A 23191-nucleotide genomic window follows, 5' to 3' on the forward strand; every position below is an offset into this window, starting at 1 on the left:
TAGAAGGTCAGGGAACACAGGATTACAATTGATAGGATAACATCTGTATGAGAACAACTGAATGGATACCATTTGTGTGCCTGATTGCATATCATTTGTATGAGGCAACTGAGTGGGTAACCATTTGTATAACTAAATGGAGATCATTTGAATCAGAACACTTGGGATATGCAAAACAAAAGAGTATGGACAAGGGTATGGAAACAATTGATGGATCCCATAGATAAGCTCAATACCTCCTCCCTTATCCTGTGTGATCCTCGGTCTATAAAAGTCTGATGCCACTAATAAACTTTGGCTATTGACCATCAGTCATCTGCGTGCACCAAGTACATTGCTGCAGGACAGCAAACACCCTGGAAAGACAGTCTGTCCACCATGTGTTAATGCAGGCTCTGCATTAATAACCACCTTCATCACTGGCAGAATGATTTCCACAGAGCACTTTTTGGGCTAAAGACATCATACATTTTCTTCGATTTAATCCTGGAATGGGTATCCTGCACTGTGGCTCAGAGCTGTGGACCACAGAGATAAAGTAGGAATAGCAGGATTTGAACCCAAGCTCGCCCAGTATGGATTGGTATGTTTTCCCAGTCCTTGTAAAGCTACGGTTGTATTAAGGGTGGGCCTTTAGGCACTACATCCAACTCTTCTGGGTTAGAAGATTCCTTAAAATCCTACCCAAGCTGAATGCCTAACAAAGGAACCCTATGATGCTGGTTTTTTTTTTTTTAATTTCCCTTGGTTTCTGCCCTCCAAAGTAGTGTTTTGTGATTGTTTTTCTCAATTTCAAAGCAAGACATAAATTGCATCCCACCATGGTAAAAGATTTTTTTTTTTTTTTTTCTGTTTGAGGGAGGAGCACTCCTGGAATCCTGGAAGGCAGGAACGTGCTGGTCACAGGGTGAAGGGTGAGGGAGTGCCAGCTCCACCTGCTGCTGTCTGGGCCCAGCACATTTGATGATGTGTGTGTCCCAGATGTGTCTATAAAGGAGGAAACAGATATCTGTGTCCTACAAGATTCTCTCTCGCTCAACACAGATTTCTGGGACCACACACACCAACCACCAATTCTGCCAGGGACAGACTGGGAATCTCATGACTCAGTCCTCATTCTGGAGACTATGTCCCACCCCAGGCTTGCCCTCATCCCAGATACCAGCTGCAGATCAGAGGTTATCGCCCATATTTTCGCCCCTACAACTACCTCCTTAAACTTGATTGATTTATCAGCACAACTCCAAGATTTGGGGGAAACACTTGTTGACGCCGTAAAATCCACTAACTGAACCTAACCAATGCAGTATTTCCAGTATATCTGCAGAGCTGTGCAACCATCACCAGTATCTAATTCCATAACATTTCTATCACTCCAAAAAGAAACCTTATACCCAATCATAATCACTCCTCACAAACCAAATCTTCAGCCTCCAGAAACCACTACTTTCTGTTTCTTTTGGTTTTCCTTCTGGACATTTGTTAGAAATGAGATTATGCACTATATGGCCTTTGGTCCCTGCTCATGCCACTCAACATCACATGTTCAGGGTCATCCATGTCACAGCATGTATTAATGCATCTTCCCTTTTTATGGCTAATATCCCATTGGGGGTAGGAAACACAATGGATTGTTTCCATAGTTATTATGAATGATAACAGACATTCAGGTGCAGAATTTTGTGTGGATGGAGGGTTTCATTGCTGCAAGCACGTTCCTAGGAGTGAAGTTTCTGGCTCATGAGGGAACTAGGTCCCATAGTCTCAGGAACTGCCCATTTGCTATCCTGAGAACTGCACCATGTTTCACTCCCAGCAGCACTGCCAAGGCACCATGCTTCAAGAGCAGGTGCTCCCTAGCAGTGAAGCCAATGACAGCAGATAAGGATTTGGGGAAAGGAAGGGAGAATGTTTATTTAGGATGCCGGCAGCCAGCGAAGTGACAACCTAATGCCTCCACACCCAACTTCTCTCCAAACGGGGAGAGGGTTGGGTCTATGCAGGAAAACACAGATTTAGCCACCTACCTACAGTCAAACAAAGAGTATTCCTAGTGCGGGAGGTCTGCCACAGATCCCACTGCTAGCTGGGTCCCTATCTTGGGATTGATGTGGTCAGCACCCTGGCTTGAGGGAACTGCAAACAAAATCATCTGTGAAAGCATGGGTAGCTGAAGCTTTTCATTCCTCCCATGTAAAGTAAACAGAGCAAGCAGAAATCAGAAAGAACACAGAGTCATTTTCAAAACTGCCCTAGGGGGTAACAGGTGATAGCTCAGAAGAGGCTACCCAGGAGCCCAGGTCGTTCCAACCCCCCGCACCCCACAGGCTGGAACTAAACCACACATTTACCGTGCTTCCCTTTGGAAAGAAAAAGCCCCAGAAAGGTTGGTTTTATGCACATCACTCTGTTCTTTTTTCCCTTGCAGCCCTCTGAGGAAAGAGAGATTATGGATTTGCTGTTGATGAAAATACTCAGTTTCCTGGGCATGAAATGCAAAAACAAGGATGGGACTTAGAGCAGCCGAGAGCTGCCCTCAGCACCGTCCAAGACTCTGGCCTCTGACCAGCACCTGCTTCACTCAAGGTTTAAGCTGTTCCACCACACAGCTGGGCCAGCACTGTGGGCTGTGCTTTGCAAGCATGCTGTAGTCTTGCCAGCGTATTGTTTGTGTGCATAGCAAAGCCACCTAGTCCAGCAAATAAAACAAAGCAAAACAACGGCCACGACCGTGAAAACCTGTGCGTTCAATGTATCACCTCTGAGAAACAGAACAAATACTGAATGAAGACTAGTTAAAGCCTGTCAGTAGTTGTTGCCTTGGAACGATGCAGGTTGGAGGCTTTCACACTGGGCCTGAGATGCTAACCGGCACTGTATTGGTGTTGCCGGGTCTGCTGCTGGCTCTGAGCAGCAGGTAGGCACTGCCTCGCTGTTCTGGTCCCCGCCTTGTCACGTGTTCACTGCTCTGTCTCTCTCGTCTTATCAGGACACCAGGCAGAGTGGATGAGGGGAGCCTACAGCAGCATGACCTCCTCTTAACTAGTTATATCTGCAATGATCCTATTTTCCAATTTGACCACATTCTGAAGGACTGGGAGTACCATTTTCACATATCTCGTTAGGAAACAATCTGATCCATAACTGGCATTACACCAACTCTCTCCCTTCCCTCGCCCCCCCAAAAATTTATGGGTCAAATGGACAAAATGCCAGGTTATGAACTATTATGCTGCTTTTTAAATAGTATTTATTTGAAAGGCAGTTATGTGGCCAGGCCATGGAGTAGCAAGCTAAGCTTCCTGAGCAGTGGCAACATCCTATATGAATGTTCGTTCCAGTCTGGGCTGCTCCATTGCTAATCCAGCTCTCTGCTGATCTGCCTGAGAAAGCAGCAGAAGATGATTCAAGCGCTTAGGTGCCTCTCTCACGCGGGAGACCCCAGATGGAGTTCTAGCTGCTGGCTTTAGCTTGGTCCAGCCTTGGCTGCTACAAGTCATCTGGGAAGAGAACCAGGGAGTGGAAGACCTCTCCTTCTCTTTGTAATTCTGCCATTCAAATAAATAAATAGATCTTTTAAAAAATGGGAGTTTGTGGACATGGAATTAAGAGATAAATGTGGCATGCATAATTTTTTAAAAGGTCTATTTATTTCTATAGCAAAGTCAGATTTACGGAGTGAAGGAGAGACAGATCTTCCATCTGCTGGTTCACTTCCCAAGTGGCTGCAATGGTCAGAGCTGAGCTGATTTGAAGCCAGGAGCCAGGAGCCTCTTTCAGGTCTCCCACATGGGTGCAGGGTCCCAAGGCTTTGGGCCATCCTACACTGCTTCTCCAGGCCACAAGCAAGGAGCTGGAAGGGAAATGGAGCAGTCAACACATGAACTGGTGCCCAAGTGGGATCCCAGCACATTTAAGGTGAAAACTTTAGCCACTAGGCTATTGCACTGGGCCCGGCACAGATAACTTTAAAGGGAAACAGAAACAAAACAGCCATGTAACAAGCTCTACACATGTGCCAAAGGGGCATGGTGGGTGGTGGCTTACTCAGAGGGAGCATGATAACTCTGGGGCAATTACCCGGATGGGCGGAGAGCAGGTTTATAAGTCAGTGCAACCCCGCAGGAGGGAAGGGGGTGGTCCACACACACACACCCACCTGTAAGGGGCTGTGGAACTGGAGGCATTTTGCATACCAGCGTTTCTTTGCTGACTCACATCCCCTAACTGCACAAATCAGCTTTGGATATGAGTTCTCTATTGAATCAGAATGACGACTTGGGCTTTTCTTGGAAGGCCTCCATCATAGGGTTGGAGACCTTGTCCACACAGGGTCTTGACTCCCTCCGCCTTAGGGGCGTTCCTGCCACCTCTGAATGTCTCGCCACAGTGACACTCGGGATGGTCCTCGCCCTCCCTCCTGTTAGCTTCTCGGCTGTGTCCGTCCCGTGTGGGGACATCATTCAACAGTGGGGAAAGCAGGACTCACGCCCTGCTGCTCAGTATTTCATTAAGTCACTGGAACTGCAATTGTGTTGGCCTCCACTTAGCCGAAACTCACCAGCCGGGGCGTGGGAGCGGATTCTGGCGAGGGATAGCTGTGCACCCGCCTCTGGGCAGCTCTGACCCACAAGGGCCAGAGCGCGGGACCCAAGGACGCCATCCCTGCCTGAACACGCCGTTCAGGCGACGGCCACCAAGGGGAGCTCGGGCGCCTCCCGGAGCGCTGATCCCGCCTTCCGCCCGCCCCTCGCCCACGCCGCCTCCACCGCGCACCTGCCCGTGGTCCTATCCGAGCTCGCTCCCGGTCCGGGAGTCGCCACCCCCGAGCGCTGCCCAATCAGGCCCTGCCCCGCCCCTCGCCCGGGCCCCGGTCGCGCGTGTGCAGCCAGCTCCGGTCCGCGCCTCCCGGATCTGCCTCATCCCCGCCCCGTCCTCCCCGCCGGCCCCGGTGGCCCCGGTGCCGAGACCCCCCACCCTAGCACCGCTGCTAATATGGCGCTGCGAGTGGCGCGGAGCGTGCGGGCCGCGGCCTGCAACCTGCTCGCCGCGTCGGCGCCCGCCGCTCCCTGTCCGCCTCTGTCCTGGCGGCTGCGGCCGGGCGCCGTGCGGACGCTGCGCACCGGTCGGGCTCTGCTCTCGGGTAAGCGAGATGGGCACGTGGTGAGGCTGGGCCTGCTCTCTGCTGCCGCGCGTCGCCGGAACCTCTCCACCTCGTTCTGCCGCCGCTTCTGCCTGCTCGGCGGGCCTTGCGGAGCCGCTGGCGGGCCGCTGCGGGGCTGGGTGGAGTGGTCCGCCCACCCCCGCGGGGTTGGCGGTCAGCTGCGGCGCTCTGGGCCCTCAGCTGGTTCCGCGTCCTGAGGATCGGGTACTCGGTGGACTTGTGTCTGGACAACCTAGTCCAAGACCAAGAAGACCTCGCAGACGCAGCTCCTTCCTGAAATGGTTAAGATGAAGCCCTCGGCCCTGAGCTCCTGCAGTAGCTGAGACACTTGGGCTTCCGAATCTCGTTCCGTGCTCTTCTTTCTTGAAGCAGTTAAATGCTTGGGACACTGGGTGTCCCCGGGGAGACTTAGGCTTGGCTCTGTGGCTGCGAGCTTAACTCTGAACCCATTGTTTTTAAAATCTGATCGGATCAAAACGGATAACTTTTTTTCCAGTTAGCTCCTCTTTCTCTGCATAGGCAGACAACAGTGACTCGGCCATCTGAACGACAAAGAACGGCTGTGTTCTTTGGTGAAATGTTGCCTAAAATACAAATGTCCAGTGATCTCTGTTTAAGGTTTCTGTTTTTATCATATTGCTACTATTTTTTTTGTAATCAGCACACATTTTATGGGGACTTACAGCGCACAGTTCTTATTCCGTTCCTAACTTCCCTAAGTTTGGCGCCTTCCTAGAAAATTGGAGATAATACACCTCCCACCTTACAGAATTGTTAGGAGAAAAAAAGGAACATCCTAACTGCTGCCCACATATATGCATAGCCTGAGCTTAACAATCAATAAGCGTTACTTAATGCATAGCAGCAAATAAATGGTGTGGGAAAGCCAGTGTCGCTATGAAATTGTCTGGTTGGTGACTTTGAAGGAGGAAAACAGAACATTTTTTGTTAATTACAACACAAGTTTCCAGGGCCCCCTAGCCTGTAGGAAAGTAATGATGTACCTCCTCTGTCCATTTCTTCGTGTAGGTGTAGGGTCAGGGGTTAAAGCAGAAGGGGATTGCTGGTTTCTTTAGCAGACCCAAGCCCAGGGGCCCGTTCCTCAGCTTGGTCATGCTGCTGCCTGCTCTAACCTATGGTAACCCCCGCGATGGCCAGGGAAGGGACAGTGGTGTCCTCAGGGGTCATGTACTTTCCAAAGGTAAGGTACATGCATCGTGATGCAGATGCATTATAATGCGGAACAGTTTGGTGCTTGCTGTTGCAGGCTGTGTGTGCACAGTGTGCCTGGGCTTAAACTCTGCAGCCACGGCCTGGAAGCCCAGAGGCAGGGAGCAGAAGTGCATGGAAGAGTGGTGGGGGGAAGTGTTTTCTGGTAGAATCTATTGTGTACAAATCCTTAACCTTGCTTAGGTAAATGTCGGCTTGACCTGATGCACTCACTTGTTGGAGGTGGGATGAAGCAAAGCTGAGCTCCCTGGTGACAGATTTTGCAACTTCTTCCACTGACTTAGCATTCAATGTTGGGTAATGACTAGGGGGACAGAAAGCGCCAAGGGACCCATGTTGGCTCCGTTTTGTATCGGAGCTCTGCCTGGTCAGTGCCACTGCCTTCTGGGTCAGGAAGAAGGCACACGGAAGTGGCATCTCAATTAGTAAATGTTTTCTTAATCTGTTGGCCTGTTTTTAGAAAAGTGCTTGGCTTTCAGAATGTGATACACATTTCAGAAAATGGTATATGCTTTTTCAAAAACTCTTAAGGGAGAGTCTGACATCTTTGCAGGGTTGGGCAGGCTCCCACGGCAGGAATGCTGTGCACAGCTTGACTGGTGCCAGTGAAAGGCGCTGTTCTGAGCTGCCTGCTGAGTTCTTATCTTCTTGAGTGAATGACTTTCTTCAGGGAGAAGCTTAGATTTGATTAAGGCGGAGCTCTAAGAATTCAATCCAGTTGCTTTCATGGGGTCAGTTTCCTTGTAAAATTTCACTTTGTATCAGAGTCACCATAAAGGCCTCATGGGCCAGCTCTGCCTAAGGAGACATGTACATATATATTGAACTAAATTGTTTAAAGCCTCACCAGCACCTCTCCGTTCTCAGAGGAACAGACCCTCTTCTGCCAAGCAAGTACTTGTAGTTAATACATTTGGTCAGTTCTTGGCCTTTGGCCCAGTCAAGTGAAGGACACGTTCGAAATGTGCTGCTTTCTTTCAGTGGCCGGGTGCGTGCTAAGGCAGGTCCCCCAGCCTCCGAGAGGGGCAGCAGAGGCCGTAGGTGAGGTAGAGCTGTTCCCCATGCAGCGACGTAAAAAGTGCTTGTCCAGGAGTGAAGCCACCGCTCCTCTGAGATACCGCTCTTTGTTTCAGTGCGTAAATTCACAGAGAAACATGAATGGATCATGACAGAAAATGGTATCGGAACTGTGGGAATCAGCCATTTTGCACAGGTACTGTATCACCTTGAAACTTTTGACACTTTGGATTGTCTCTCTCTTTTGGAAATGGCTTCCTTTGCCCGTAGTACTTTGTGTCCCTTGAAAGACCCTTAGAAGAAAATCAATCAGAGGTTAACCAAGTAAAACATTAGTTAGGGCAGTGTGGCAATTTGGAGAGACGCTGAAATGTCAGCAAAACGCAGGCTGGGTTGACCTTGACCCAGTCCTTGACCAGTAGCAGCAGGATCCCATATGGACACCAGTGTGAGACCTGGCTGCTCCACTTCTACTCCAGCTCGCTGCTTGTGGCCTGGGAGAGCAGCAGAGGGTGGCCCAGGTCCTTGGGACCCTGCACCCATGTGCGAGACTTGGAAGAAGCTCCTGATTTTGGAGCAGCTTAGTTCTGGCTGTGGCCACTGCTTGGGTCTGAAACAGTGGATGAAAGATCTCTGTAAATCTGCATTTCAAATAAAAATGAAAATTTGAGAGCAAAGAAAGTAGGAAACATCTTACTGAAGGGAGAAATGTTTTTTCTTGGGTAGTTAGGAGACAGAATGAGTCAGCCACGGGCCAGAGGGTTGCCTGTGTTCTGTGCCTTCACTGAAACACTCGGGTCAGGGACAGGAAAGGGGGACCCAAATAGGAACAGTTTGAACACAGGCAAGCCTTTCCTTTCATTCAGCCTACACTTTCTGTTTTAATTCCCACTATGCCACTGATCCCACATGGAAATATTTTTTTAAAAATGTAAAGCTCAATTTAGCAAGGCTCAGTGGCTCATCAGCTAGACCTTTCTGTTGACTGAGGCAGTGGGGCTAAAGGGATGTTAGTAAAGGCTTGGGAAGCAGTAATGGCTTTCAGAAATGGTGAATTCCCAGGGGTTCCTGTGAGGTCCTGTCCTGGGCATCCATGAAACATCACATACCAGCCTGCTGGATACCCCTTCCGTGAAGGGGTCACCTCTAGGGACGCAGTACACATTACAGAATTGATTGGGGGGTTGTTGCACAAGAGGTTGGAATTCACTTAGCTCATGGGGAGAGTTCAGGGCAGCCAGGTAAGAGGGCCATGGTTTGTAGGGCCAAGGAGTAGGAGTTACAGCAAATGCACAGGCAAACTGCACGAAGCGGGTCTGTGCTCAGAGGAGCTGGGAACCCAATGGGACACAGTGTGACAGTCGGTGGCTCACCACGGCTAAGGGGCCACAGCTGGCCAGTGGCCTGTTTCTTGTAGTTCCTGAGTTAGGAATGGTTTTGTTGTTCCTGGTGGGCTTTTTGTTGTTTTTACATTGTTAAAGGATTAGAAGGAAAACCAGAGAGTGTGGCCTGTTGAGTATAAAATATGTAAAAATATGTGCTGCTTGAATTAGGGGATTTGCTATCTGGCTTGTTCCTGGTTACTGGAAGGGCTTGACTTAAGGAGCTTTTTGTTTTTGTTTAGGAAGCTTTGGGGGATGTTGTTTATTGTAGCCTGCCTGAAGTTGGGACGAAGTTGAAAAAACAAGGTAAGTGTTTTTGTGCCGTGAGCCCTCATTACCTGGTCTTTACTGAGTAATAGTCCGGGGTCAGTTGGAGTGCTCTTGACTCAAGTAAAAGAACATTCACATCTGTCACATAATGCAATGCAATTAATAATAATAATAATAATAATAAACATTCACATGAAAGTAGTTGAACAATACAGGTGTATGGTTTTTCAGGATAGGAAAGTAAAGGCTGACTAGCAAAGCCACCAAGGGCACAGCCTGTTTTTCTCCTTGCTGCCTTTTGGCTTCAAAATCTTTACATTCTCAGTGACAAAAGTAGGTGTCCAGAAGTGGGAATGTAGGGGCTGGCCTTTCCTTAGCAGGGAGCACCTACCAGAAATGGAGGCCATTTCTTACATGGTCTTCCGCCCCTTAAACTTACCCAGCCCAAACTCCTTTATCCCACATACCAGTGCCTGGCTTCCTGCTGATAGAGACCCTCAGGTGGTGGAGAAGGCCCATGACTGGGCTTGTGCTGTCCACTTGGGAGGCCTGATTTGAGTTCCCGACTCCCAGTTTTGACCTATGTCTAGCCATCAGTGCAGGCACTTGGGGTAGCAACCAGCCATGCAGATACTCCTGTCAGTCGCTACAAATGGAAATTCTCCCCTCAAACAAAACAAACAGCTCCTCAGGAGATATCCTCTTGATTTCTGCACCACAGATGGGTGAGGGGGCACCATTGTGTAAATTACTGTGAATCAATCAGTTTGTTGCCTCTGTCCAGTATTGTCATTTTGAGACCCATTCATATTGAATGATCAGTAGTTTATTCTTATTACTGTGTCATAGTCTATTGTATGGATTGATCATATTTTTCAATTAGTCAGTTGATTTTTTTGTGTTATTTATAGCTTTTTGCAATCATGAATAAAACAGCTATAAACATGCTTGTAAATGTATGCCTTCTTTTCTGTTGTAAACAAAGGGAGCTTCAAAAAGCATATAAATTTCTCATGGGCCTGGCATGGTAGGCTAGCAGTTAAAGTGATTGCCTTGCACACACTGGAATCCCACATGAGCGCTGGTTCATGTTCTGGTGGCCTGGGAAGGCAGTAGGGGATGGCCCAAGGCATGGAAGACCTAGAAGAAGCTCCTGGCTCCTGGCTTTGGATCAGCTCAGCTCCAGCTGTTGTAGCCACTTGGGAAGTGAAGCAGCGGATGGAAGATCTTCCTGTTTCTCCTGTCTATATACCTGAATTTCCAGTAAGCATGTAAATTTCTCAGCATAAGCTTCACCAAGTTCAAGAAGCAGTCAGAGGCCTCAAATCGGGATGCCTGTTATGATCCATTGAGACTCAGAGCTGCCCTTGTTGGAGGGGAGGACTTAGCAGGAATATTGCTGCAGCCAGGGTACTGAGAAGAAACAGCCCTGGAATTTTTCTGCTAAATCTTCAGCTTTCTCAAAACTAATAGTAAGCAGAAGTGACTGGTACTTGGCCCTGCCAAGAGTGAACAAGCAGAATGGCCCGATCATCCCCAGAAACCCGAGTGGTGACCACTTGAACCACTTGTGCCGCTGGGTGGTCACATCTCTGAGCTTTGTCTTCAGGATCACGCTGGGAAAGCCATGTTCTTTTCCTCTCACAGTTCTTCCAAAGAAGTGCTGCTTTGCTTGTTTAAAATCTCCAGTGAGAGCTCTGTCTCGACTCTTCCTGATCTCACATGGGATGCTGGTACTTACAGGCAGAGTATTAGCCAGTTGAGCCATTGTGCCTAACAGTTGCTTAACTGTTAAAAGATATTATACTTTCTAGTTCTGGAGTATCCATTTATAAAATTCCTATGTACAGGCATTATTCCAATATCCGAGAGATCTCCTATCTGCTGTTCACCCTCCAAATGGCTGCCAAAGCCAGAGTTGGGCCCTGTTGGAAGCTGGGAGCCAGGAGCTTCTTCTGGGGCTCCCACATGGGAGCAGGGGTTCAGGGAATCGGGCTGTCCTTTAGTGCCCTCTGAGATGGAGCTGCTGGGACTTGAGCCAGCACCCACATGGGATGCCGGCGTTGTTGGCAAAGGATTAGCTGATTGTGCCATGGTGCCTGCCCAAGTGGCTCCCTGTAATAGGATTTCAGCCCTAAATTTCCATTCTCTCTGGTAGTCCTACACTCCATCCTCTGACTCCTCAGGCAAGGGATACTTTGTGTTCTTCAGGTGGGAGAAAGTTTCCAGGAGAGAAATGGTGTAATAAAGATCTTGCTCCAATCACCACTGCCATCACTCCCCTTGCCCTACCCTGGTTTAAATTGAATTACTGATTTAGTAGTAATTTTCTTTGAAAGGCAGGGAAAGGGAACTATCATCCACTGGTTTTCCCAAATGGCCACAACAGCCAGGCCGGGCACCTGGGAACCAGCAGCCCAGAACTCAGTCTGGGTGTCTCATTGGGTAGTGGGGACCCAAGTACTTGAGCTGGCATCTGCTCCTCTTCAGGGCACATGTTAGCAAAGTGGGGGCTGATACCCACACACTTCGGTATTGTTGCCAGCACATCCCGACAGTCGCACCAAACCCCCCCGGCCCCCTTTTTGTCGATCTGCAACACCATCATATAATTGTTTTTTGTATTTGTTCAGATTTTATCTTTGTTATCTGCAGGAAGATGGTCTGATATGAGGTACATCACCATTACTGGAACCTTCTAAAGTTTTCATTTTTTTCTGAGCCACAGTAAGTTGAAAGTTGAGTTTCACTGAATGTAAGCATAATCTGGTATATTCAGGGACGGCACCACTTGTTGCTCGCTGTGTCCACAGCAGACAGGGCCACATTGTTAAGGCTAGCTTGTGCTTCTTGTGAGTATGAACATGACAAAACCTGTGCATTTATTTTTAAAGAAATTCAGATTTTTTTAAATGATCATGAGAAATGCCCACTTTTCCATAATTTATACTTTTCACTCATTGGTGTTTATATTTTCTTTAATTTTTTCCATTTAGATGAATTTGGTGCTTTGGAAAGTGTGAAGGCTGCTAGTGAGCTCTACTCTCCTCTGTCAGGAGAAGTGACGGAAATCAATGAAGCTCTTTCAGAAAACCCAGGCCTCATTAACACATCTTGTTATGAAGATGGTAAGTGGCTGCCGGGAACTGTTCAACAGGGTTACTGCTGCTGATAACATTTAATGCAGACTGCAAGCAAGCCTTAACTAACTGTGATTTAGCCTTTGCTGCTTAGTTACTGGACATAATTTTCCTTTAAAAAGCAAAACAGAGGGCCCTTCATGGTGGCCAAGTGGCTAAAATCCCCACTTTGAACACGCTGGGATCCCATGTGGGCACCGGTTCTAATCCCGGCAGCCCCACTTCCCATCCAGCTCCCTGCTTGTGGCCTGGGAAAGCAGTCAGGGACGGCCCAAAGCTTTGGAACCCGGAAGAGGCTCCAGGTTCCTGGCTTTGGATTGGCTTAGCTCCAGCTGTTGCGGCCGCTTGGGGAGCAAACCATCAGATGGAAGATCTTCCTCTCTGTCTCTCTTTCTCTCTGTGTATCTGCCTTTCCAATAAAAGTAAATATAAATCTTTAAAAAAAAATAAAGCAAAACAAAGATTAACTATGTACATAAGCTTATGGTAAAGATTCCTGAGGCTAGAAGCTTTAATTTACTCTGTAAAATTCATAATGTCATATTTATGGGTTCCTTAGTTGTCGCTCAGAAAATAAGATTATTTTTTGGTTGCAGGTTGGCTGATCAAGATGGCACTGAGTAACCCTTCAGAACTGGATGAGCTAATGAGTGAAGAAGCCTATGAGAAATACATCAAATCTATTGAGGAGTGAAAGCAGAGCTCTCACGTGAACTAGTCTTGGATTAACTGAATCCAGCACTGCTGCTTTAAGTTAGTGGTGGACAGAGACACAGTAGCAACCTTTAGCAATAGTGATGGCAAGAGATACTTCTTTCGACTCTGCTCCTGGAAGAAAAAGTCCCCTAACTTTATAATGACCACAGATGAACACAATATGCACCTTTTTCACACCTCGTGATTGTTACACTAGGCTCTAGGCACTAGTGTTCAGAATGCATGAAATTAGTAAAAACTAATTATATAAATAATTCAAGATGACATTGTTACCTGAAGCCTTACATAATATCACTTGCTCATACCCAACCATGAATTGGGGGTTGGAATGCACTGGCCTTTCCAGTGGAACCAATGGGAATGGAGAACAGTTTTTGTTAATTGTACAATGCCAGATAAACCACCGCCACCGTAAATTTGTAATATACTGCATCTGCTGGTGCTATTTTATACAGTGAAGCAGCAGCTGCGCAGCAAAGTGTAATAAACAATGCAGTTTTCAACTTCCTCACTAATATTTGTATGTTCGTATTTAATTTAGGGATTTGCTTAGTATCTATGAAGATGATAATTTTAACTCATAGGAAATTATTTTTTAAAACAAATCTTAAGCCATAGCAATTAAAGGTTACAAAGTATGTTTCCTTTTGGTTCCAAATCGTGTTCTTTTTGAGTGAAGATGTAATCACTCGGTAGAATGTAGTGTTTGCTTTTGTCATCATTGATATAAAGTGAAAGAAATCACTGTTTTCATGCTGCTAGATGGGAGGACAGGAGGAAGACAGTGAATGCCAAGGTGCCTTCCTGGATCACACAGCACATGCTGACATGCTCGGCTGCATTCGGCTGCCTTTCCACAGACACTGCGGGAATACAAGCAGCCACAGCGTGGCGCTCTGTGAGGCCCAGCACCAACTCAGACTCTGGGTGCTCATCTAGGGTCAAATGGTATTTTTAATTGGCTAACACAAGGAATAAACTCTCTAAGGGAGTCAGCTGTGATAGTTTGGGGACTTATTGGATAATTACACACATTAGCACTGAGCAAAATCCTGGGTCATTTTCCCAGTTACTGTAAGAAAAGGGAGCTATTCTGGGTCCGGTGCAATAGCATAGTAGTTAAAGTCCTCGCCTTGAATGCACCGGGATCCCATATGGGCACCGGTTCTAATACAGCTCCCTGCTTGCATCCTGGGAAAGCAGTCGAGGATGGCCCAAAGCCATGGGACCCTGCACCCACATGGGAGACCCAGAAGAAGCTCCTGGCTCCTGGCTTTGGATTGGCTCAGCTCTGGCCGTTGTGGTCACTTGGGGAGTGAACGATCAGAAGATCTTCCTCTCTGTCTCTCTTCCTTTCTGTGTATCTGCCTTTCCAATAAAAATAAATAAAATTTTAAAGGAGCTATTCCAGTTCTACCACCTTGGGGCGAACATACAGCAACTATGAAAACTTGGAAGTGGGTGGCTAAGTGACCTGCGAGTCTTCAGAAGAGAGCATTTGTGCAGGCCTGTCCCTCGTCCTCCCCCGCTCGCAACGGCCACGTCCCTGTAGACTCCATCTGTGCATCCTGAACAGCAGAGTACCGCCATACCTGCCTTCCTGTTCACTGTGATTGATTAGGACACATAATCTGGCTCTGCTTTGGGAATACACAAGCCATACATTATCCACGTCCCAAATCAGCATTGATTTACCTTTTTGTTTTGAATGTGTTCTGTTCACTTTCTTTGCCCAAGCTAGGTAAAATATCAGTCACTACCACCATTTCTCAGGTAAGAATGGTGCTGGAGGCAGTGGGTACTACAACAGCTGTGTTGAATGTGGAGTGCCAGGGTTTCACTCCAGCTACCAGTCCTAGCTTCCTGTTCTTGCAGATCCTGGAGGGGAGCAGGGATGACCCTGTAGGAGACCTGATGGCTTCCTGGCCATTATGGGCATTTCAGGATTAAACCAGCAGTTGGGCAGTTGCTGTGTGTCTTCAACATGTAATTTAAAATTTAAAAACAAATGACAAGATGAAAAATAGCTCTTTTTAAAAAAATACTGAAGTTGGGGGTTGGTGTTGGCAGTGGGAAAAGTTGCTGCTTATGCTGCTTGTGCTGCCAGCATCCTATTATGGCTTCTGTTCTGTGTCCTGACTGCTCCACTTCCAACACAGCTTCCTACCAATGGCCCAAGGAAGCAGCAGAGGATGGCTTGAATCCATGTGGGTGTTACAGAAAAGGGTCCTGGCTCCTGGATTTCTGGCTCTGCTCCAGCTGTTATGGCCATCTGGGGAGTGAGTCAGAGGATGGAAGGTCTCTATCTTCCTCTCTGACACTGACTTTCACATAATTGGGAATTTCATTGGGGAAGCTGCAATGACTTTTGCTGCACAACAGGAGGTGGAGGCTTCGCTCTGGGCCACCCCTGTAAGCTCTCACAGAGGGCACTGGTGCCAACTAGCTCTGTGTGCTATTCAGGGCATGAAGCCGATCCCACTGTCATTTCTGCCTAGAGTGCTGCCCAGTGCATGGCTGTGATTAAATTGGTAGCATTTCTCTGTCCTGTTCCTTTTGCATTCTTAAATTGCCTTAATAGAGTTGTTTAATCAAACTTTTGAAAATGTTTCTAGTAAGGGACTAGAGATGTCAGTCACCTTGAAAGTGAAAACCATCGTTACCACCTGGCAGGTAGTTGAGGGAAATTGTCAGCCTTGACTTACGAGGATAAAAAATGAGGGTGATGTCCTCATATCAACTAAGCAAGTCCGAATTGATTACTTTTCCAAATTTCTGTAGTTTTCCTGGGGCTACTTAAGACAATACCAAGGCTGTCTTACCAACCCTCCCGCCAGTCTCTGTTCCCATTAAGTGTTTATTACCCATTTGCCATGGGAATTCATCTCTGTGTATCCTTGTGGGTTGGCTCTGACTATCCGTGAGTGAATCATGGACATCCGGGGCACGTGTGAGGGGAGGATGAGGCGGCGTTTTGCGAGGTCTTGTGGGTCTGTTGGTCCAGGGACGCGGGTCTGTTTTCCCCAATTGCATAAAGCATACAGCAACCACGTCACAGGGGTGACGACGACAGAAACTAGCAGGGGTCTCCAACGTCAAGCGGGCAAGGCCGTGCAGCTTTGTCCCGGCAGCTGCAGCTGTAGTAGCTGTGCGGGTCCGTACAGAAACTGGGCCCACAGCTGGGGCGGCGGTGTACCTGGAACAGGTGCACCGGTGCTTGTGCCCTGGCGGGAGGTGTGTATGCAGTCTTCTCCCGGGCGCCCAACTGTGTGGCTGGAGACCGCTTGCCGGTCACATCCGCCGCGAGAAAACCAGCGGTTCTTACCCCGCCACGCGTCTGTAACCCCGGGCAACGGTCTGCCAGCGGCTGTCTGTGCCGCCTTGGCCAGCTGGCTGGGATCCCGCTGAGCCCCTCCAGAGGGTGTGAGCGGCCACTTCCTCACCGGGTAAGGCCACATCCCGCTCGTCACAAAAGGAGGTGACCCTCAGGGGCGAAAGAGAGGAAGCCAGGACCCGAAAGCCGGGCAGGACAAGGGAGTTGTGGCCACCAGCAGAGGAAGGCAGGCGGGCGTTGGGTGGTACCAGAGGGGCTCCTCCAGACAGGGCTACCATGGGAGAAGGGGAGAACCACGGGACTGAAGGAGCCGGGCCGCTGGAGGAAAGGTGGGACGTGCCTGGACTTCAGCAGGGACAGGTGGCGTGTCACATTTGGCCAAGAGAAAGCTTGCTCTGGTAAGCTGTCCAGTACCCTTGGGAGCTCAATCTTACATGCTTTCCACTGCTTTTCATCATTCTTTTGGAAGGAGACACTAGTCTTAGCAGAAGCCACTGCCTACCTGATTTCTTCTCCTTGCCTTTGCATTCCTTGGTGCTTGTCAGGTTGTGTGAGATAATTTAAGCGGCTCCTGGAGTGTCTGTGTGTGTGTGTGTGGTGTGTACACCAAGAGAATACCTTTGTCCCAATAGTATGCACACAAGTTTAAGGATTAATTTTGATTGAGCCAGCCCAGATTAGTTATAAACAATTTTTTTTTCTTACCGTTTTAGTTATCTTAAAGATATCACTCAGTGACCATTTTTAACATACTCAATGTCATCACTTATTCCAGAACATTTTCATCTTGGCTGTCTGGTCCCCACTCGTCAATGCTCTAGAAACCCTAATCTCCGTGAACTTGGCTGTTTTGGGGTGTTCCCTGTGCTTTCAGGTAGTAGTGTGGCCTTTTGTGCCTGGCTGGTTTCATTTGCATTCTGTTTTCAAGGTTAATCCCTATAGCATATTCTAGAACATTGTTTGTCTGCATGACTGGCACATTTTATCTATTTACCCATTGGTTGATATTTTGACTTTTTTTCCCCCTACTTTGGGGCAATTCTGAAAAATGCTGTCTGAACATATATTTGAGTAGCTGTCTTCATTTCTCGTGGGTACACATCCAGGGCACAATTACTTATGTGGGCATTCTCTTTTTGAGAAGCAGTCAAACGGTTTTCCAAAAATGCACTAACTTCCTGCTTTCAATCGATCTATTGCAGCGTTTCTTCTTAGTTTATTTCTGAATGTGTCTTACAGATATTTCACTGGACTTACTGAATTTCCTTTTGACAGTAATCAATATATAAAGCTATGTTCAATCTGCATTTTTTTTTAAACCTCAGAAAGAAGATGTTAACAACTACAAGCGACCTTCCTGGTAATGGATCTCTGTCGGAAGAATGAGGCGACAGGCAGCAACGGACCCCACGGCGCCGAAGACGCGGAACTGACCTGCTGTCCGGGCGAGAGGGATGAGAGGACCCACGTGTGCTGTCTTCTCAATATCAGCGACCTGACGCTGGAACAAGACGGAGAGCCCAACGAGTTTGTCATTGGAACTGGCTGGGAAGAAGCCGTGAGTATCTTTCTGAGTTAGATCTTGTACATCAGAGTGTGATCGCAAGCCTTTCCCCCTGGAACGGTTAATATTACCAAAAAAAAAAAAAAAAAAAAGTGCAGTCAGTGAAAAAGAGAAATGGCTGCCTTTGAGGTGAATGTCTCTGATAACACAGCAGTGCCCATTGGTGTGGCCCCCGGAAATGTGGACAGCATACAACTAGGTGCTTAAATCACCTATCAGCCTTTTGGTCACCATCTGAAACAGCTAAATTAATTAGCAACCTCACCTCCTCAATGAGGCACCCAAAGAGGATATGTTTAATCTATATAACCGAGTCAGAGGAACAGAGCTAAGGGTAAACAGATGGGTACTGATGAGGCTCCGGCAGTTCAGTGTCTGCAAAGTCTCAGGCCAGACATCCTGGCATGCGTGTGTCACGGCTCCGTCCAAGGCCTGGGCTTCGAAAGAGGGCTCTGAGGACTGCAGGTGGGAGGCCTGGAGCTCCAACATCCAAGGATAGGAGCAAGAGGATAGTGGCAAGCACACTGATCCTTCTTCTGCCTCTGTTCTCTGGAAGGTGTCTGCCCACACTAAGGCTACATCCCGCACACTCACTGAGCCCACCAGTTGATAGCACACCCACAAGGGACATTTGGGGGTTGGTGCTGCAGTGAGCTAGAGCCACTAGCCACAATGCCAGCATCCCATGTGAGCCTTGGTTGAAGTCCTGACTGCTCACATCTGTTCCCGCTCCCTGGGCAAGCAGCAGCAGATGGCCCATGACACTTACCTGGGAGACTCGGCTGGCATTCCAGGTTCCTGACTTTGGCCTGGCGCTGGGCTGGCCGTTGTGGCCATTCGGGAAGTAAACCAGCAGACGGAAGATTGTCTCTGTCACTATCTCTAACTCTGCCTTTCAAGTAAATAAATCTTTTTTAAAAAGATATATTTATTTTTATTGGAAACTTAGATTCAGAGAGGAGGAGAGATATAGAGAGGAAGATCTTCTGTCCACTGATTCACTCCCCAAGTGGCCAGAATGACCTGTACTGAGCCGATCCAAAGCCAGGAACCAGGAGCCTCTTCCAGGTCTCCCACACAGGTGAAAGGTCCCAAGGCTTTGGGCCGTCCTTGACTGCTTTCCCAGGCCACAAGCAGGGAGCTGGATAGGAAGCAGGATAGCCTGGATTAGAAGCGGCACTCATATGGGAATCCCGCACGTACAAAGTAAGGACTTTAGCCTCTAGGCTACTATGATGGGCCCAATAAATAAATCTTAAGGAAAAAAAAAAGTAGTTGTTGGCCAGTTCTCCACATCATCTTTAGTCAGGTCAGGCAGACATGGGGAATAAAGCCTCACCACTGGTGACCCAAGCCTCTGACTGAGGAGCTGCCCGCCCGGCGGCGGGGCCAAGGCCTCCAGAGAACAGCTTCCCTCCTGGGGGTTCGTTCTTGTTTTTTTTTTTCCCATTATTTGGAAAATATTTTATTCTCTAATCAAAGCCATGTAGATAAGACCTTACATATTTAATACATTGCATTACTTCTGTACAGTGCCAATTCAACAGCATAAACTGGGATACCCTGGGATATATATACATATATAGTGACACATGTGTTAATATATATTATACATATACCACTATAGACTGGTATATATTATACATAAGTGTACATAATACTTACATATATGTGTAAATATATTACTATATATACTATTATGTCTATAATATATATCATATATACTAGTATCAGCAGTACGTTATGTATCAATAACAGCAATAGCTTTTCTAGGTTCTGTAACTATGAACAAAATTATGAAGCCATCTATCACAGTCCATTTTTTAAAAAATAAAAATAGTGCAACTTCCTGCCACCAAAACAAAACAAAGTTCTGTCACTGTTGTGGTACCTGGCACCATTTTGTAATATTTACTTCTTCATCATTATCTGGGAAAGAAAGCATTCTAGGACGACATCATTAAACGTACTGTGATAAAGCACGGACAGTACTGTGTATCCTACAGCAGGTGCGAGATGTTGTACTCACAGGTATGCAGCCTTGCTGTCCTGCACCTGTAGCGCTCAGAGCGCACCATGAAAAGGACTTGAGCTTCAGAGGACACCTGCTTAGGTAAGACCTTTCATCAGCAACACAGACCTAGATGCTCACTGTTCTTCATGAATGTCAGCTAAAGAGCCATGAAAACAACAACAGCAACAACACGATTCTTACAAAGATTTAGCCTGACTAAATGCGGGTTTAAACCATCTTTAGAATCAATGATAAGATCCTAGATGTAATGCTGGAGGGGCTCTTGGTCTAATCCAGTGTTAATTGTAGGGTTACTAGATTGAGTAAAGAATAGCCTTCCCAGTAAGTATGGGTTTCAGATGAACAGCATCTAATTTATTTAGTAGATCTCAAATGAGATGGTGCATTCTTAGGTGCCAACCCCGTTTTACCGGTGACCTCAGTGGCTAAGTCGGCCAGGGGACTGAGTGCGGGAGGTGTCCCATGTGCCTTGGGAAAGCAAGACTCCTGGGCCCAGGGACGCTGCCTCTGACTTAACAAATACTGTTGCTAGTACATAGGGTTGACAAATACTAGTTAATACGATGCTAAAATAAGAATTAAAAGTTGTTAAAGGCCAGTACGTTTTCAGAGAAATGCTACTTTGGCTAGGACTGCCCAGGGGTGGCTGTGTGCTGGAAGGGGCAGTACTGGTGTGAGGGTAACTTGCTGCTTTCTTCGCAGGTCCAAGGCTGGGGAAAGATTTCTCCAACTGCTTGCATCTGGCCCCGGAAGAAACTAAAAAAGGCCAGGGTAGGAGAAAGTGCCCACAGCAGCTGTCTGCTCTGTCTGCACCTCCCTCAAGGAAGCCCTGAGGCCAGGCCTCCTGCGGGACCCAGGAAATTGGAGGCTGGGGCTGCAGCTGAGGTAGGCTCGGAGAAGGATCAGAGCAGCCCCTCCCAGAGTCAGGGCCCCCCCCAGGGCCCCAACACCGCTTCCAGGGAGATTAGCAAAATCTACTTTCCCACCTACATACATGGAGGAAAAAAAAGCCTGCAAATCAAGGAGTTTATTTGGTGCATGGAAGACTGGGCCATCCCCAAGACTGGTAGGGGCAAGGCACTCAGGAGTCCCGGCGAAGGTGCCAACCGAGGGCTCTCCATCTCAGACTCCCTCACTTCCAAGGCTCTCTTGGTCCTGCCTCCCCTGAAAACTTCACCCCCAAACGGCCTGGATAAGAGTAAGAACTTTTTGTTGCAGTTGGGAAAGAAGGTGCCGAATGTGGAAAAGGATGAGTGTGTGGTCCGTGCATATGGATTCAAAACAGAGTTGGCGGGTGAGGTGCAAGAGTCCCGGTAAGCTGGCCAAACACCTGAAAGTCAGTGACACGCTGCCTTTTCTGTCCCCAGGGGCCCCGACGTCCCTGCTGTCCGATCCCGAGCCGTGTTCCCTGCCTGAAAACAAGCAGATGTGCCTGCCCAACCCCAGCAGCGTTCACTACCTCACCACCCTGAAGCTTTTGCAGAAACAGGGAGTGCCAAACTACAAGGCCAGATTCCGAGCCAGGATCCCAAAACCACCTGTGAGCACTCAGAGGCACATGGGCATAGGGTCCGGGGAGGAAGACAGGCCCCAAAGGCTGGACACCCAAGTCTTCCCCAGGGCTCTCCTGCCGTCCCTCACAGTGAGCAGACTGGTCATCCCCATCTCGACTCATAGGTTCCTCTGAGCTGTCTCAATAGAATGTTCCGGGAATGAGCATGGCTGGCATTCATTCTCCTTTTCCTCTCCCCTTTTACCCCTAGATTCTCTCTTGCCCAGTCTGCACCCCATCCTCTCCTCTCTTCTCCCTCCTGCTCCCCTCTTCCTGTTTTCATAGTAGAAATTGAACCTCTGTGGATTACTTTGGATTTTTCCTCTAAAACACCTTATTTATGTGATGCCAACTTTTGCCATGTACAACATGCACACCAGTCACCCAAATCTGTCTTCTGCAACTTGAGCCCAGTCTGCCTAGGTGGAGGAAGGGGAGTTGCAGGGCCTGCCTCCGCACTGCCTGCCTTCCTCCAGCGCAGGGCTGACAGAGGCTCACTCCTCCACCCCTAGTGCCTTAGCTAAGTAAGTACCTTGTTTGCTCATTCTTGTATCAGGCAGGTAACTCATTTTCTCTTGCAATGAAGGTATGAAACATCACTTATAAAATTTTCAATTTTTATTGGAGAGAGAGGGAAAGCTGGAGGTATGGATATGTAGAGACTGTTGTAGCCACTAATTTATTCCTTAGATGCAGCAGCTACCTCACCACCCTGAGGGGGTGAGGGCTGAAGCCAGGAGCCAGGAACTCAGTCTGGGGCTCCCAAGGTGTGTGGGTTCCAGGAACCCAACTCTCAGATTCACTGCTTTGTTGGGGCTCAAATCCCACTCCAGTATGAAATGTGGGGGTCCAAAGTCACTAACTGTCCAGTCCCTGATATGCCACTTTAATGGAAAACTCAAGTCAGGGTCCAGTTCAATGTGCTTCATTCCCAAGTGCCTGGGGCAGACACTGTCCACTGTCTCCTGGGGTGATGTCTGAGGACACAGCGTACCACCAGTCTCAGTGTCTGGAGGTTAAAGCTGCAGCTTTACAAAATCCACCCTGAGAAGCAGGTTGTGACTTGGAAGCTGTTGGGGAAATGGAGTCCTGTGATTACTGCTGCCTGATGCACTCCTTCCATCCTCACCTTGTCCAATACTGGGTGCCCTCAACCCCGGGCACTTACACAATGGCACTGCCCTTCTCTTATTCCAGTACATATTTGTTAGGGTTGTATGTAAATTAAACATTTACAGGTATTTTTAAATCCCAAAAGATGTTTTTATATAGACAAATGCTCTGTCGTGCTACTTTGACATACTAGTAACCACTAAGTCATTTTTAATTACATCGTTTGAATTTGCTTAAAGTGGCTTATACTTGGATTCTGGATTTGCAATCCTAAATTGATGGGACAGACAGAATTTGACTGTAAGCAATTGCTTTCCATACTTGGTCTTTGTCATATCCTGTTGGTCCAGGTCTTTTGTTCTGTTGGTTGTGTCCTCAAAGCACCAGAAATGCTGAATGATTTATTAGGGCAGTCGTTAGAGGATGATTTGCACAGTTTGGCGTTGGACCCAGGGCAATGTGGAAGGACCTGCTGGCTCTGGCAGTTGGCCACCTGAGCCATTGGATTTTGAAGACAATCTTTATTAGTAGTACTATTATTATTTTAAAGATAACTTATTTTTTATTGGAAAGTCAGATATATAGAGAGGAGGAGAGACAGAAAGATCTTCCATCCTCTGGCCTGCTTCCCAAGTGGCTGCAACCACCTTGGAGGTTCCACCCTCCTCCAGGT

General features: G+C 47.8%; 3 protein-coding genes across 3 annotated transcripts in view; all 3 read left to right on the forward strand.

The window, feature by feature from the left end:
- Nucleotides 1–2518, forward strand: part of PKD1L2 (polycystin 1 like 2) — a 61959-nt gene extending 59441 nt beyond the window's left edge. Inside the window, exon 43 of the mRNA XM_040982321.1 lies at nucleotides 2429–2518. Within this exon, the coding sequence (XP_040838255.1) occupies nucleotides 2429–2518 (90 nt within the window). The remainder of the gene's footprint in view (nucleotides 1–2428) is intronic.
- A 2477-nt stretch (nucleotides 2519–4995) lies between these two features.
- On the forward strand, nucleotides 4996–13554 carry GCSH (glycine cleavage system protein H). Its single transcript, XM_040982326.1, has 5 exons — nucleotides 4996–5143; nucleotides 7528–7607; nucleotides 9036–9099; nucleotides 12060–12191; nucleotides 12800–13554. Exons 1-5 carry the CDS (start codon nucleotides 4996–4998, stop codon nucleotides 12895–12897), a joined length of 522 nt encoding a protein of 173 aa, XP_040838260.1. The 3' UTR covers nucleotides 12898–13554.
- Nucleotides 13555–17446: 3892 nt separating this feature from the next.
- On the forward strand, nucleotides 17447–22326 carry CUNH16orf46 (chromosome unknown C16orf46 homolog). Its single transcript, XM_040982324.1, is given in 3 exon segments — nucleotides 17447–17812; nucleotides 20556–21152; nucleotides 21154–22326. Coding segments are annotated over 3 exon segments (1179 nt in total). The 5' UTR covers nucleotides 17447–17617; the 3' UTR covers nucleotides 21541–22326.
- Nucleotides 22327–23191: the final 865 nt, after the last annotated feature.

This window comes from Ochotona curzoniae, unplaced genomic scaffold (assembly GCF_017591425.1).
Source record: "Ochotona curzoniae isolate NIBS_2020 unplaced genomic scaffold, NIBS_Ocur_1.0 contig_3622, whole genome shotgun sequence".
In the NCBI taxonomy this organism is placed as follows: domain Eukaryota; kingdom Metazoa; phylum Chordata; class Mammalia; order Lagomorpha; family Ochotonidae; genus Ochotona; species Ochotona curzoniae.